The sequence below is a fragment of the Alligator sinensis genome, unplaced genomic scaffold (assembly GCF_000455745.1).
Source record: "Alligator sinensis unplaced genomic scaffold, ASM45574v1 scaffold1488_1, whole genome shotgun sequence".
Taxonomy (NCBI): Eukaryota; Metazoa; Chordata; order Crocodylia; family Alligatoridae; genus Alligator; species Alligator sinensis.
Window position 1 is genome coordinate 215,192 of NW_005843097.1, and position 11,184 is coordinate 226,375.

General features: G+C 53.3%; 1 protein-coding gene across 4 annotated transcripts in view; it reads left to right on the plus strand.

Moving 5' to 3' along the window:
* NLGN2 (neuroligin 2) overlaps positions 1 to 11,178 on the plus strand; it is a 19,319-nt gene extending 8,141 nt beyond the window's left edge. For 3 of the 4 annotated variants that reach the window (XM_014526645.2, XM_025193767.1, XM_025193768.1), the window contains 4 exons: positions 5,123 to 5,272; positions 6,428 to 6,613; positions 6,962 to 7,751; positions 9,761 to 11,178. In XM_014526645.2, the coding sequence (XP_014382131.1) occupies positions 5,123 to 5,272; positions 6,428 to 6,613; positions 6,962 to 7,751; positions 9,761 to 10,952 (2,318 nt within the window). In that variant the 3' untranslated portion in view covers positions 10,953 to 11,178. The remainder of the gene's footprint in view (positions 1 to 5,122; positions 5,273 to 6,427; positions 6,614 to 6,961; positions 7,752 to 9,760) is intronic. The other variant, XM_025193769.1, reaches the window with a different exon arrangement.
* The last annotated feature ends 6 nt before the right edge of the window (positions 11,179 to 11,184 follow it).

Sequence of the window (11,184 nt, forward strand, 5' to 3'; positions counted from 1 at the left end):
AAAAAACAGGACTCAAAAAACAGCCAACCATGAGGTACACCCCCATCAAACCCCAGTAAAATAATGTAGAAACCACCAAAACCAGCTTAGAACTGGGAAGACTTGGCAGACACTGAACGGGACCCCGTTAAAGTCGTCAAACCATGAATTAAAACCTAAAATATGAGCCAGAACTTCACTAGGGTTGATAAAAATGAGCAAAGAAACAAAATGTAACTCACATAACCAGCAAGAAAAAACTTGTAGGAGCCACAAAAATCAGCCAAAGCCTTTCTTGAAGCCACAAAAATCAACAATGAGTGATGTAGAGCTGGTAAAAAGATCAGCGAAAACTGAACTAGACCCCAGAAAAAAATGTGCAAAAACCTCAAAACCCACAAAAGTCAACAACTAGCGATGATAAAAATGACCACAAATTGAATCAGAGCCTGGAAAAAAACAGCAAGAAGTCCCCCTACAATCCATAAAAAATCAGCAGAAGCTGAATGAGAATGGCCAAAAATCAGCAAAACTGAGCTAAAACACAGAAATCATCAATGGCCCAGAACCCATAAGAAAAACCTATTATAACCCCTAAAAATCATAACGAATGTGAATAGAACCTATCAAAATAAGGATAATCTGCCCTGGAACCAATGAAAAGCCATCCAGTCTGATAAAAAACCAGCAAAAAATTACCCAGAACCAATAAAAACTAGCCCATTGTGACCTAAAGAGCCCATGTGAAATAGGGAGCCAGGGGCCCTAAAGATCATCAGGAGCTGAACCAAAATCAATCAAATTCAGCTACGAAACCCCATGGAACCCACAAAAAGCAGCAAATAGTACTTAGAATCAATAAAAAAACCGTAAGAAAAAGCTCTAGATCCCCCCCCAAAATCAGCAACTAGTGACGTAGAACCAATCAAAAATAGCAACCCCGCCTGGAAACCCAAAAAATCAATAAAAAGCCCCTGAGAACCTACAAAAATCAGCAAATAGTAACCTGGAATCAATAAAAAATAGCAACGCCCCAGAATGCACAAAAATCACAAAAAAACCCCTAGAACTTACCCAAAAAAGCCAATAGTGACCTATAAGTATTAAAAATCAATAAAAAAGCCCCCCAGAACCCACAAAAATGAGCAACCCCTCCAATGTACACAAAACAGCAGTGGCCTAGAATGATTAAAAATGAGCAACCCCCCCAAAACGCAGAAAAAACAACAAAAAACCTCTAGAGCCCACAAAAAACAGTACCTTTGAGTCAATAAAAATCAGCAACCCCCCAAAAAACAATAAAAACCAATTAGAAAAACCCAAGAGCCCACAAAAACCATCAGGTCATGACTTAGCCATTCAAAATAAGCCAAAAACCTCAGTAGAGCCCCAAGAAATCAGCAAAAAACCCCCAAAGAACCCACATAAATCAGAAAAAAACCCTCTAGACCCCATAAAAATGAGCAAAAAACTCTACAACCCGCAAAAATCGGCAAATAGTGCCCTTGATTCAATGAAAAATCAGCAACTCAGTAGCAACAAAAATCAACTAAGCCAAATGCACAAAAAATAGCAAATCATGACCTAGGCATTTGAAATCAGCCAAAAAACTCACTAGTGCCCCAAAAAATCAGCAACGCCCCCAAAACAACCAGTAAATAGTGACCAGGAATCAATACAAAGCAAAAAATACTAGAACCCTCCCCCCAACCCCCTCCTCCCATCTACAAAAATCAGCATATAGCGACCTGGAATTGATAAAAAAAATCAACGCCCTCCCCAAGAACCCACAAAAATCAGCAAATAGTGACCGAGAGTCATTTAAAATCAGCAAAAAACCCTAAATCCTATCAAAATCAGCATATGGTGACCTGGAATCAATAAAAAATTAGAAAAAATGCTCCCTAAACCCACAAAAATCAGCAAATAGTGAACAGTAAAATAGTGAGTCATTAAAAATCAGCCAAAAAACCCCACTAGATCCCATTAAAAATCACCAAAACCCCCACAAAAATAAGCACAAAACCTACAAAAATCAGGAGACAATGACCTGGAACCAATAAAAATTGGCAAAAACACCCTGGAAACCCACAACAATCAGTAAAAGAAAAAAACCCCAACCCTTGAACCCACAAATATCAGCAAAAAATCCCCCCAAAAACACAAAAATCAGCAACTGGCCCCGTCGGATCAAGAACTGGCAATGGAGAACCAATCAAAAGTAAGAGCTGGTGAGGAAGAGCCAATAAAAAATAAGCAAATCTCAGTGCGATCCTTTCAAAAACATCAACAAAAAAGAGCTAGAAATAGTCAAAAGTGGGAACAACCCACCCTACCCCCACCCCCAAGTCAACTTGGCCAGGCCCGGACTCGGCAATCAACGGTGAATTGCCCAATCGGACCTGCAGCAAAAGCAAACCCACATCAGCCTAAAACGCCCCAAATCAACAGAAACCAGCCCCACAGCAGCTCCCAAAGCAGGGCTGGTCACCCACTTTTTCATTCATAATTTTTCTGATTCTCCTCATTCTTCGGCCCAAATCCGGGCCTTTTCCGCCCAAAATGGCTGCCCCCAAAGGGGTTTTTTTGACCCCAAAAACAATTGCTTGATTTTTTTATTATTATTATTATTATTCTTCCCCCCCCCTTTTTTTTTTTTTTTTTACCCATTTCTTGATTTTTTTATTTTTATTTTTATTATTTTTTTGGCCTTTTTGGTGGGGGGGTGGTTCTTAAAGCTGCGGTGCACATGAGGCTGGCAGGGTGAGGGGGGACCCTTGTTCCCCTCTATCTCCCTCCCCCCCAACAGTTTTGGTCTGAACTGGAAGCTGGGGAAAGGGGGACTGGGAGGTACTGGAAGCCTGGACCCCTCCCCACATTCGACCCATATCAACCCCACAGCAGTGATGGCGGTAGAAGGGGGCGCTGCACCAGACTGGGGGGTCACAGTGGTGCCTCCCCCCAGTGCCCACAGGGGCTGCCCCAGAGCTGACCCCGCCCACTTTGAACTCCCTTGTGTGAGTCCCAGATACCTGTGTGTGTGTGTGTGTGTGTGTCCATGTCCATGTCCTAGATGACCAAGTTCTGTGTGTGTGTGTCATGGATGTCTGGGTTCTGTGTGTGTGCATGCATGTGTGCCTGTGTGTATGTGTGTCCCAGATGCCTGCACTTTGTGTGTGTGTGTGTGTGTGTGAGACCCCTTGAGTTCTGTGCATCTGTGTGTGTGTGTGTGTGATTGTGTGCGCACATGTGCATGTCCCAGGCATCTCGGTTATGCTGTGTGTGTATGTGTGTCTGTCTGTCTGTCTGTCCCAGATGCCTGGGTTGTATGTGTGTGACACCCAAGTTCTGTGCCTGCATGTGTGTGTGCATGTGCATACGTGCGTGTCTCGGGTGCCTGGGTTGTGTGTGTGTGTGTGTGTGTGTGTGTGTGTGTGTGTGTGTGTGTGTGTGTGTGTGTGTATGCATGTACACATATATCCCAGGTACCTTGGTTTTGCTGTGTGTGTGCATGTGCATAAATATGAACACATCCGATCTCAGCCCTGTAGCTAAGTGTCTTGTGCCTGTAGCCGTGTAAGTGCACAAGTGTGCTACTGATGGGGGGTGGGGTGTGTGTATTGTCTTGGGTTCAAATGGTGCTGAGCGTGTATGCACGGCCAAAACGTGTGCACAATGGGGAAGGGGCAGACGAACCACAGGGTGTGGGTTTGAATGATGGGAGAGGTGTGCGAGCTGGCAGGCGAGTGTGTGACAGGCCCCCATGTGTCCACTGACCTCTCTGAATGTGTGCAAGAGCTCTGGTGAGTATGCAAGGGGCTGGATGTGTGTGCGAGGGGATGGACACCTGCAGGAATCCTGGTGAGTGAGAGAGGGGCTGGGCACAGGTGTTAGAGCTGCCATGAGTGTATGAATGGCTTGGTGAGTGTGTGAGAGCCCCCATGAGTGTGCAAGGGGCTGGACATGTGTGAGAGAGCCCTGGTGAGTATGAGCGCCCCCACAAGTGTGCATATGGCTCATTGTGGCAGCTCTAGTGAGTGTGCAAGGGACTCAGCATGCAAGAGCCTTGGTAAACGTTCAAGGGACTCAGTGAGTGTGTAACAGCTCTGCTGAGTGTGTAAGGGCCTGGACATGTGCACATGCCTTTGTGTGTGTCCAAGGGACTCAGTGAGTATGCGAGAAACATGGTGAGATTGTGGGGCCTGGATATCCTGAATGTAGGTCTTGGTGAGTGTGCGAGAGGTCTGATGAGTGTGCAGGTATGTGTGCTCCCCCCATCACCCCTCCGGGTGCAGGGCAGGGGGCGGGGCTGAGCAACAGCCGCTAATTAAGGCTTCGTTGAGTCTAATTAACACTCTCCAGTTGGCACAGAATTAACGAGGCCCACGGTTGCCATGGAGATGGAGGTGACCTAGAAATGGAAGCATGTTTCCAAGGGGGGGGGACATCTTTTGGGCTGTTTCCATGGAAATGGGAGGGTTGGCAGGCGACCTTTGACCCTGGGGAGGAGCCATTGACCACCCCTTGGAAGATACCTCTGACCCCTCGGGCATCAGCCCTCAGACTCCCACTGCACTGGGCTCATGACCCCTGACCTCTTCCAGGCATCTTTGACCCCCTCCCCTTCTCCATTCATTTTGGTGACCCCTGGCCCCTAGAAATACCCCGTCCCAGAGCCTCCAGCCCCAGGGCCTTCTGCCTTGTTGACCTTTGACCCCCTCCCCCATTCAGCTCAGTGACCTCTGACCCCTAGAAACACCCTGTCCCAGGGCCTCTTACCCCAGACCCTTCTGCCCTGTTGACCTTTGACCCCTCCCCTCCTGAGTTCTCCCATATACCCATATCCATGCAAGGGACCTTCTGCCCTCTGCCATGACTTCGTTCACCTCTGATCCCTCTAGCTCCATGAACCTTGACCCCTTGGCGGGAGGGAGGGGGGAAGCTGCCCCTTCTTCGGCAACAGAGCCATAGCAGGGGGCTTTAGTTGCACCCAAGCCCCACCCCGCAGCTCTGCGGGAAGAGTGGGGCAGATCGGGGAGGGAGGGAAATAGGACGGGGGGGTGGGCCAAGGGCTGGAGCGGGTTTCCAGCAGATGTGGGGGTGGGGCAGCTTGTGACACCCAGTCTCTCTTCCCACCCCACAGACATCCGGGACAGTGGGAAGAAGCCAGTGATGCTCTTCATCCATGGCGGGTCCTACATGGAGGGCACGGGCAACATGTTCGACGGCAGTGTGCTGGCCGCCTATGGCAATGTCATCGTGGTCACCATGAACTACCGGCTTGGCGTGCTTGGTGAGACCCTGCCCCCCAGCCCCATGCTTCCTTTCATCCCTCCATCCATCCCCTGATCTGCCCAACACACCCTCCATCCATCCATCCCTTGATCACCCAACACACCTTCTATCCATCTGTCCGTCTATCCATCCACCCCTTGAGCACCTAACATATCCATCCATCCATCCATCCATCCCCTGATCTACCCAACACTACCCATCCATCCATCCACCCCTTGACCACCCAACAACCCTCCATCCATCCATCTGCCCATCCATCCATCCTTCCATCCATCCTCTGATCTACCCAACACACCATCCATCCATGCGTCTATCCGTTCATCCATCCATTCTCTGATCTAACCAACACTCCATCCATCCCACGCACAGCTTTTCATCCATCCCCATACTCTTCCGTTCCTCCCTCTACCCATTTATCCATCCATCCGCTGATCCACCCAACACACCCTCCGCCTATCCATCCACTCTCTCGTCTGGCCATTCACCCAAAATGCCATCCACCCATCCCTCCATCCTTCTACTCAACACCCTGTCTATACATCCCCACTCCTCCGTTCATCCCTGTCCCCATCCATCCATTGCTCGGTCCACCCAATATACCCTTCCTCCATCCACCCAACACACCACCCATCCCACACATCCATCCATGTATCCATCTACTCACCACACCCTCTTTTCCTCCCTCTCTCCATCTCCATCCGTCCATCTACTCGACACTTTCTTTCCATCCCCCACCCATCTATCCGCTCCAATACACCCTCAGTCCATCCATCCATCCATCCATCCAATACACCCATCATCCATCCCTTTACCCATCTATCCTTCCCCACACTCATCCATCTCTCCTCCAACCTTTCTCCATGCCCTTTGCTCATACCCCCCTTACTGCCCCTCTGGCAAGGGGGAACACAATGGAGAGGGGTCTTTTGGCCTTCCAGGAGGGGCTGGGGACGGGGCCATTCTTCCTGAGGGGATGGGCTATCATCCGCATGCCCCTTCCCCTTTTGCCTCCAAGGGGACCAGTGGGTTATACCGAGCTCCCTCCCCAGGGGGGTGAGATGCAGTCGCCTCTGGGGTGGGGCATGTTGGGGGCTGGGTGGAATGGGGGAGGGGCCTCCGAAGGCTGGTGTGACCCCTCCCCTGCCTTTCCCAGGGTTCCTCAGCACGGGGGACCAGGCGGCCAAGGGCAACTACGGGCTGCTGGACCAGATCCAGGCGCTGCGGTGGCTCAACGAGAATATCGGGCACTTTGGGGGCGACCCCGAGCGAATCACCATCTTCGGCTCGGGTGCCGGTGCGTCCTGCGTCAACCTGCTCATCCTCTCCCACCACTCGGAAGGTACCAGCCCCACCCTCTCCCGGGGGAACCCCTTCAGGGAATGGGCCCCAGCCCCAGGGCCCTGGGGATCGATCTGGCCATCTATCCACAGGCACTGCCTCCACCCATCCATCCAGCCATCCTTCTCTTAGCCCTTCCTCTGTCTAGACAGCCATCCATCCATCCTTCTCTCAACCTTTCATCCATCTCTCTCAGCTTTTCATCCATCCATCCATCCATCATAGGCCTTCATCCGTCCATCCATCTCTCTCAGCCTTTCATCCATCCATCCATCCACCCATGCTTCTCTCTCATCCATCCATCGTCCCCTCACCCTGCCGTCTGACCCTCTCCCTCACTCCCACCCAGGTCTCTTCCAGAAGGCCATTGCACAGAGTGGGACAGCCATCTCCAGCTGGTCTGTCAACTACCAGCCCCTCAAGTACACTCGCCTGCTGGCCTCCAAGGTAGGCTGTGACCACCTGGACACGGCCGAGGCAGTGGAGTGCCTCCGCCGCAAGCCCTACCGTGAGCTGGTAGACCAGGACATCCAGCCAGCCCGGTACCACATTGCCTTTGGGCCCGTGGTGGATGGAGATGTGGTTCCTGATGACCCCGAGATCCTGATGCAGCAAGGCGAGTTCCTCAACTACGATATTCTCATCGGGGTGAACCAGGGTGAGGGGCTGAAGTTCGTGGAGGACTCGATGGAGAATGAGGACGGGATCTCAGCCAGCTACTTCGACTTCACCATCTCCAACTTTGTGGACAACCTGTACGGGTACCCAGAGGGCAAGGACATCCTGCGGGAGACCATTAAGTTCATGTACACAGATTGGGCCGATCGGGACAACGGGGAGATGAGGAGGAAGACCCTCCTGGCCCTCTTCACTGACCACCAGTGGGTGGCCCCGGCAGTTGCCACGGCCAAGCTCCATGCCGAGTACCAGTCACCCGTCTACTTCTACACCTTCTACCACCACTGCCAGACGGACACACGGCCGGAGTGGGCTGACGCAGCCCATGGGGATGAGATCCCCTACGTCTTTGGTGTTCCCATGATTGGGGCCACCGACCTCTTCCCCTGCAACTTCTCCAAGAATGATGTCATGCTGAGCGCTGTGGTGATGACCTACTGGACCAACTTTGCCAAGACAGGGTGAGCGGGTGGTGGCGGGGGGAGGGGGAGGGATGAGGAAGGCAAGGGAGTGAGGGTGAGTGGATGGATGGAAATGAGAAGGGATGGATGGGTGGATAGATGGATGGGTGGGTTGGTGGGTAGAAGTGAAAAGAGATGGATGGATGGATGGATGGATGGGTGAGGAGATGGAGGGAGGGAGGGGTATGGTGCTAGGGGCCAGCTGGCTGTCTGGTGAAGCATGGAGGGGGTGAGGAGGGAGGAACGAAGGTCAAAGGGAAAGAAGAACATATGTGATGGTGGGTGGATGAGTGTGAGGAGCTGCCTAGCTGCGTGTGCAGAGTGAATTGAAGGCGATTAGATGGAAAAGTGGAGTTGGTGGGATGGATGGATGGTGTGTTGGGTGGAGATGAACAGATAGATAGATGGTTGGGGGGTTTGAGGAGATGGATGGATGGGAACAAGTGGACCAATGGATGGGTAAATAGATTGGGGTTTGGGAGTGAATATGAAGGACTACATGGATGATGCTTTGGGCAGATGGATGGAGAAGGATGGGTGGGTGGTGGGTTGGGTGGTTAGATGGATGGATGGACACACAGAGATGGATGGATGGTAGGTTGGGTGAGTGATTGGATGGAGGAAAGCATGGAGATGGAGGGGTGGACATGTGGAGATGGATGGGTAGCTGTCAGGTGGGCGGATGGATGGAGGAATGGAGATGAATGGATGGACACTTATTCATAGTTTCATAGTTTCATAGTTTCAGGGTCGGAAGGGACCTAATAGATCTTCTAGCCCGACCCCCCGCCAGGGTGGGAGAACAACCCAAAAAAAAAACAAAAAACACTCACCCTAAAAACAAAAACGGGACTCAAATGAGTCCAGCCAGGTAAGTATCCAGCCTCTTCTTAAAGATCCCCAGGGTAGGGGCCAGCACCACCTCCCTTGGAAGTTGGTTCCAGCTCCTAGCCGCCCTAACTGTGAAGTAGTTTTTTCGGATGTCCAATCTGTACCTCCTCTCCCTCAACTTGTGCCCATTACTCCTTGTTATGGCAGCGGGGGCTAGGGGAAACAGCATCTCCCCCAAACCCTTCTGGTTCCCCCTAGTGAGTTTATAGACGGTCACCAGGTCCCCCCTCAGCCTTCTCTTGTGGAGGCTGAATAGGTTCAAGTCCCGCAGTCTCTCACTGTAGGGTCTGCCCTGTTGTCCCCGGATCATGCGGGTGGCCCTCCTCTGGACCCTCTCCATGTTGTCCACATCCCTCCTGAAATGGGGCGCACAGAACTGGACACAATACTCCAGCTGCGGCCTGACCAGCGTCGCATAGAGGGGGAGGATCACCTCCCTGGCTCTACTCGAGATGCAGAGATCACCTCCCTGGCTCTACTTAGGGATGCATGGAGGGTGGCTTGGGTGGGTAGTTGGATGGATGGATTGATGCATGGAGATGGATGGATAGTGGATTGGATGGGATGATGGATGGATGGACACGTGGAGATGGAGGGATGGCTGTTGGGTGGCTGGATAGACAGAGGGATGGAGATGGATGAATGTTGGATGGGTGGGGAGGCAGATGGACGTGTGGAGATGGATGAATGGCCATGGGGTGGGGGGATGGAAATGGATGGATGGAGGAATGGAGATGGATGCATGGTGGATTCGATTGGTGGATGGGTGGAGATGCGTGGATGGATGCGTGGAGATGGATGGACGGCCATTGGGTGGGTGGACATGGATGGATACTAGATTGGGTGGATGGATGGAGATGGATGGATGGATGGATGTGTGGAGATGGATGAGTGGACACATGGAGATGGATAGATGGATATGTGGGGATGGATGGATGGCCATTGGGTGAGTGGAGATGGATGGATACTAGATTGGGTGGGTGGATGGAGAGATGGAGATGGATGCACGCGTGGAGATGGATGGATGGCCGTTGGGTTGGGCAGGTGGGTGGGTGGCTCCTCTGGGTCCCCCATCCCAACTAACCCCTTCTCCCCTCCCCTCTCCCCCCTCCCCGCAGTGACCCCAATCAGCCAGTCCCCCAGGACACCAAGTTCATTCACACCAAGCCCAACCGCTTTGAGGAGGTGGTGTGGACGAAGTTCAACACCAAGGACAAGCAGTATCTACACATTGGCCTCAAGCCCCGCGTCCGTGACAACTACCGAGCCAACAAAGTGGCCTTCTGGCTGGAGCTGGTGCCCCACCTCCACAACCTCCACGAGATCATCTACACATCCACCACCACCCGCCTCCCGCCCTATGGCACCCGCTGGCCCCCTGGCGGGCGCCCAGGGCCCAGTACTACCCGCCGCCCCTTCCCTACGCTCCCGCCTGACGAGGACGAGACGGACGACCGGCGCCGCTATGCGCCCTTCCCAGGGGACTCCCGTGATTACTCCACGGAGCTGAGCGTGACGGTGGCTGTGGGGGCCTCTCTGCTCTTCCTCAACATCTTGGCCTTTGCTGCCCTCTACTACAAGCGGGACAAGAGGCATGAGCTGAGGGGAGCGCCGGGGGGCAGTATGGTGGCTGTGGGGGCAGCAGCGGCTCGTCGCCTCAGTCCCCAACGCAACGCAGCCAATGACCTCCTCCACGCTGGGCAGGAGGAGGAGATCATGTCGCTGCAGATCAAGCACGCCGAGCATGACACCCACGATCTGGAGCCCTTGAGGCCCCATGAGCTCCTGCGCCCGGCCTGTCCCCCGGACTACACCCTGGCCCTGCGGCGGGCGCCCGATGACGTCCCGCTCATGACGCCCAACACCATCACCATGATCCCTAGCACCATCACAGGCATCCAGGCATTGCACCCATTCAACACTTTCCCAGCTGGCCACAATCCCACTCCACCACGCGTGTATAGTGGCCTCCCCCCTCCCCCTGCCCCCTTGTCCCCCTTCCTCAGCTCCCCATGGCACCAGGGAATCCAGGCGTCCAACAGCAAATGGATACCGCCAAGGTCCTTCCAACAGGGAGGCACCATGGGCCACCCCCTGCCCTTAGGAGGTCCCAGCATGGTCGCCACTCCGGGTAACGGTGACCACGTCATGTCCTTCCCAGATGGCGGATGGGGGACATCAACTGCCCATTGGGTGGGAGCCACCCAATGGCCATCCAAGATGGCAGAGAGGGGATGCCAACGCCCGTTGGGTGGGAGCCGCTCAGTGGCCATCCAAGATGGCAGACAAGGGACACCAGCTGCCCGTTAGGTGGGAGCCACCCAATGGCCATCCAAGATGGTGGAGAGAGGTCGCCAGCCACCCACTGACTCTTCTGGATGGTGGTCATCCAACACGGCAGAAGGGGATGCCCGCCATGCCATTGGCTGGACCCAATGCTATCCCAAGAGGCTGCCAGCCCCCTACGGCATGGGGCTGAGAGACCCCCTCCCCCCCGCTGTTGCCACGGAGCCCAAGGGGGGTCTCAGGGAGGGGGCGGGCG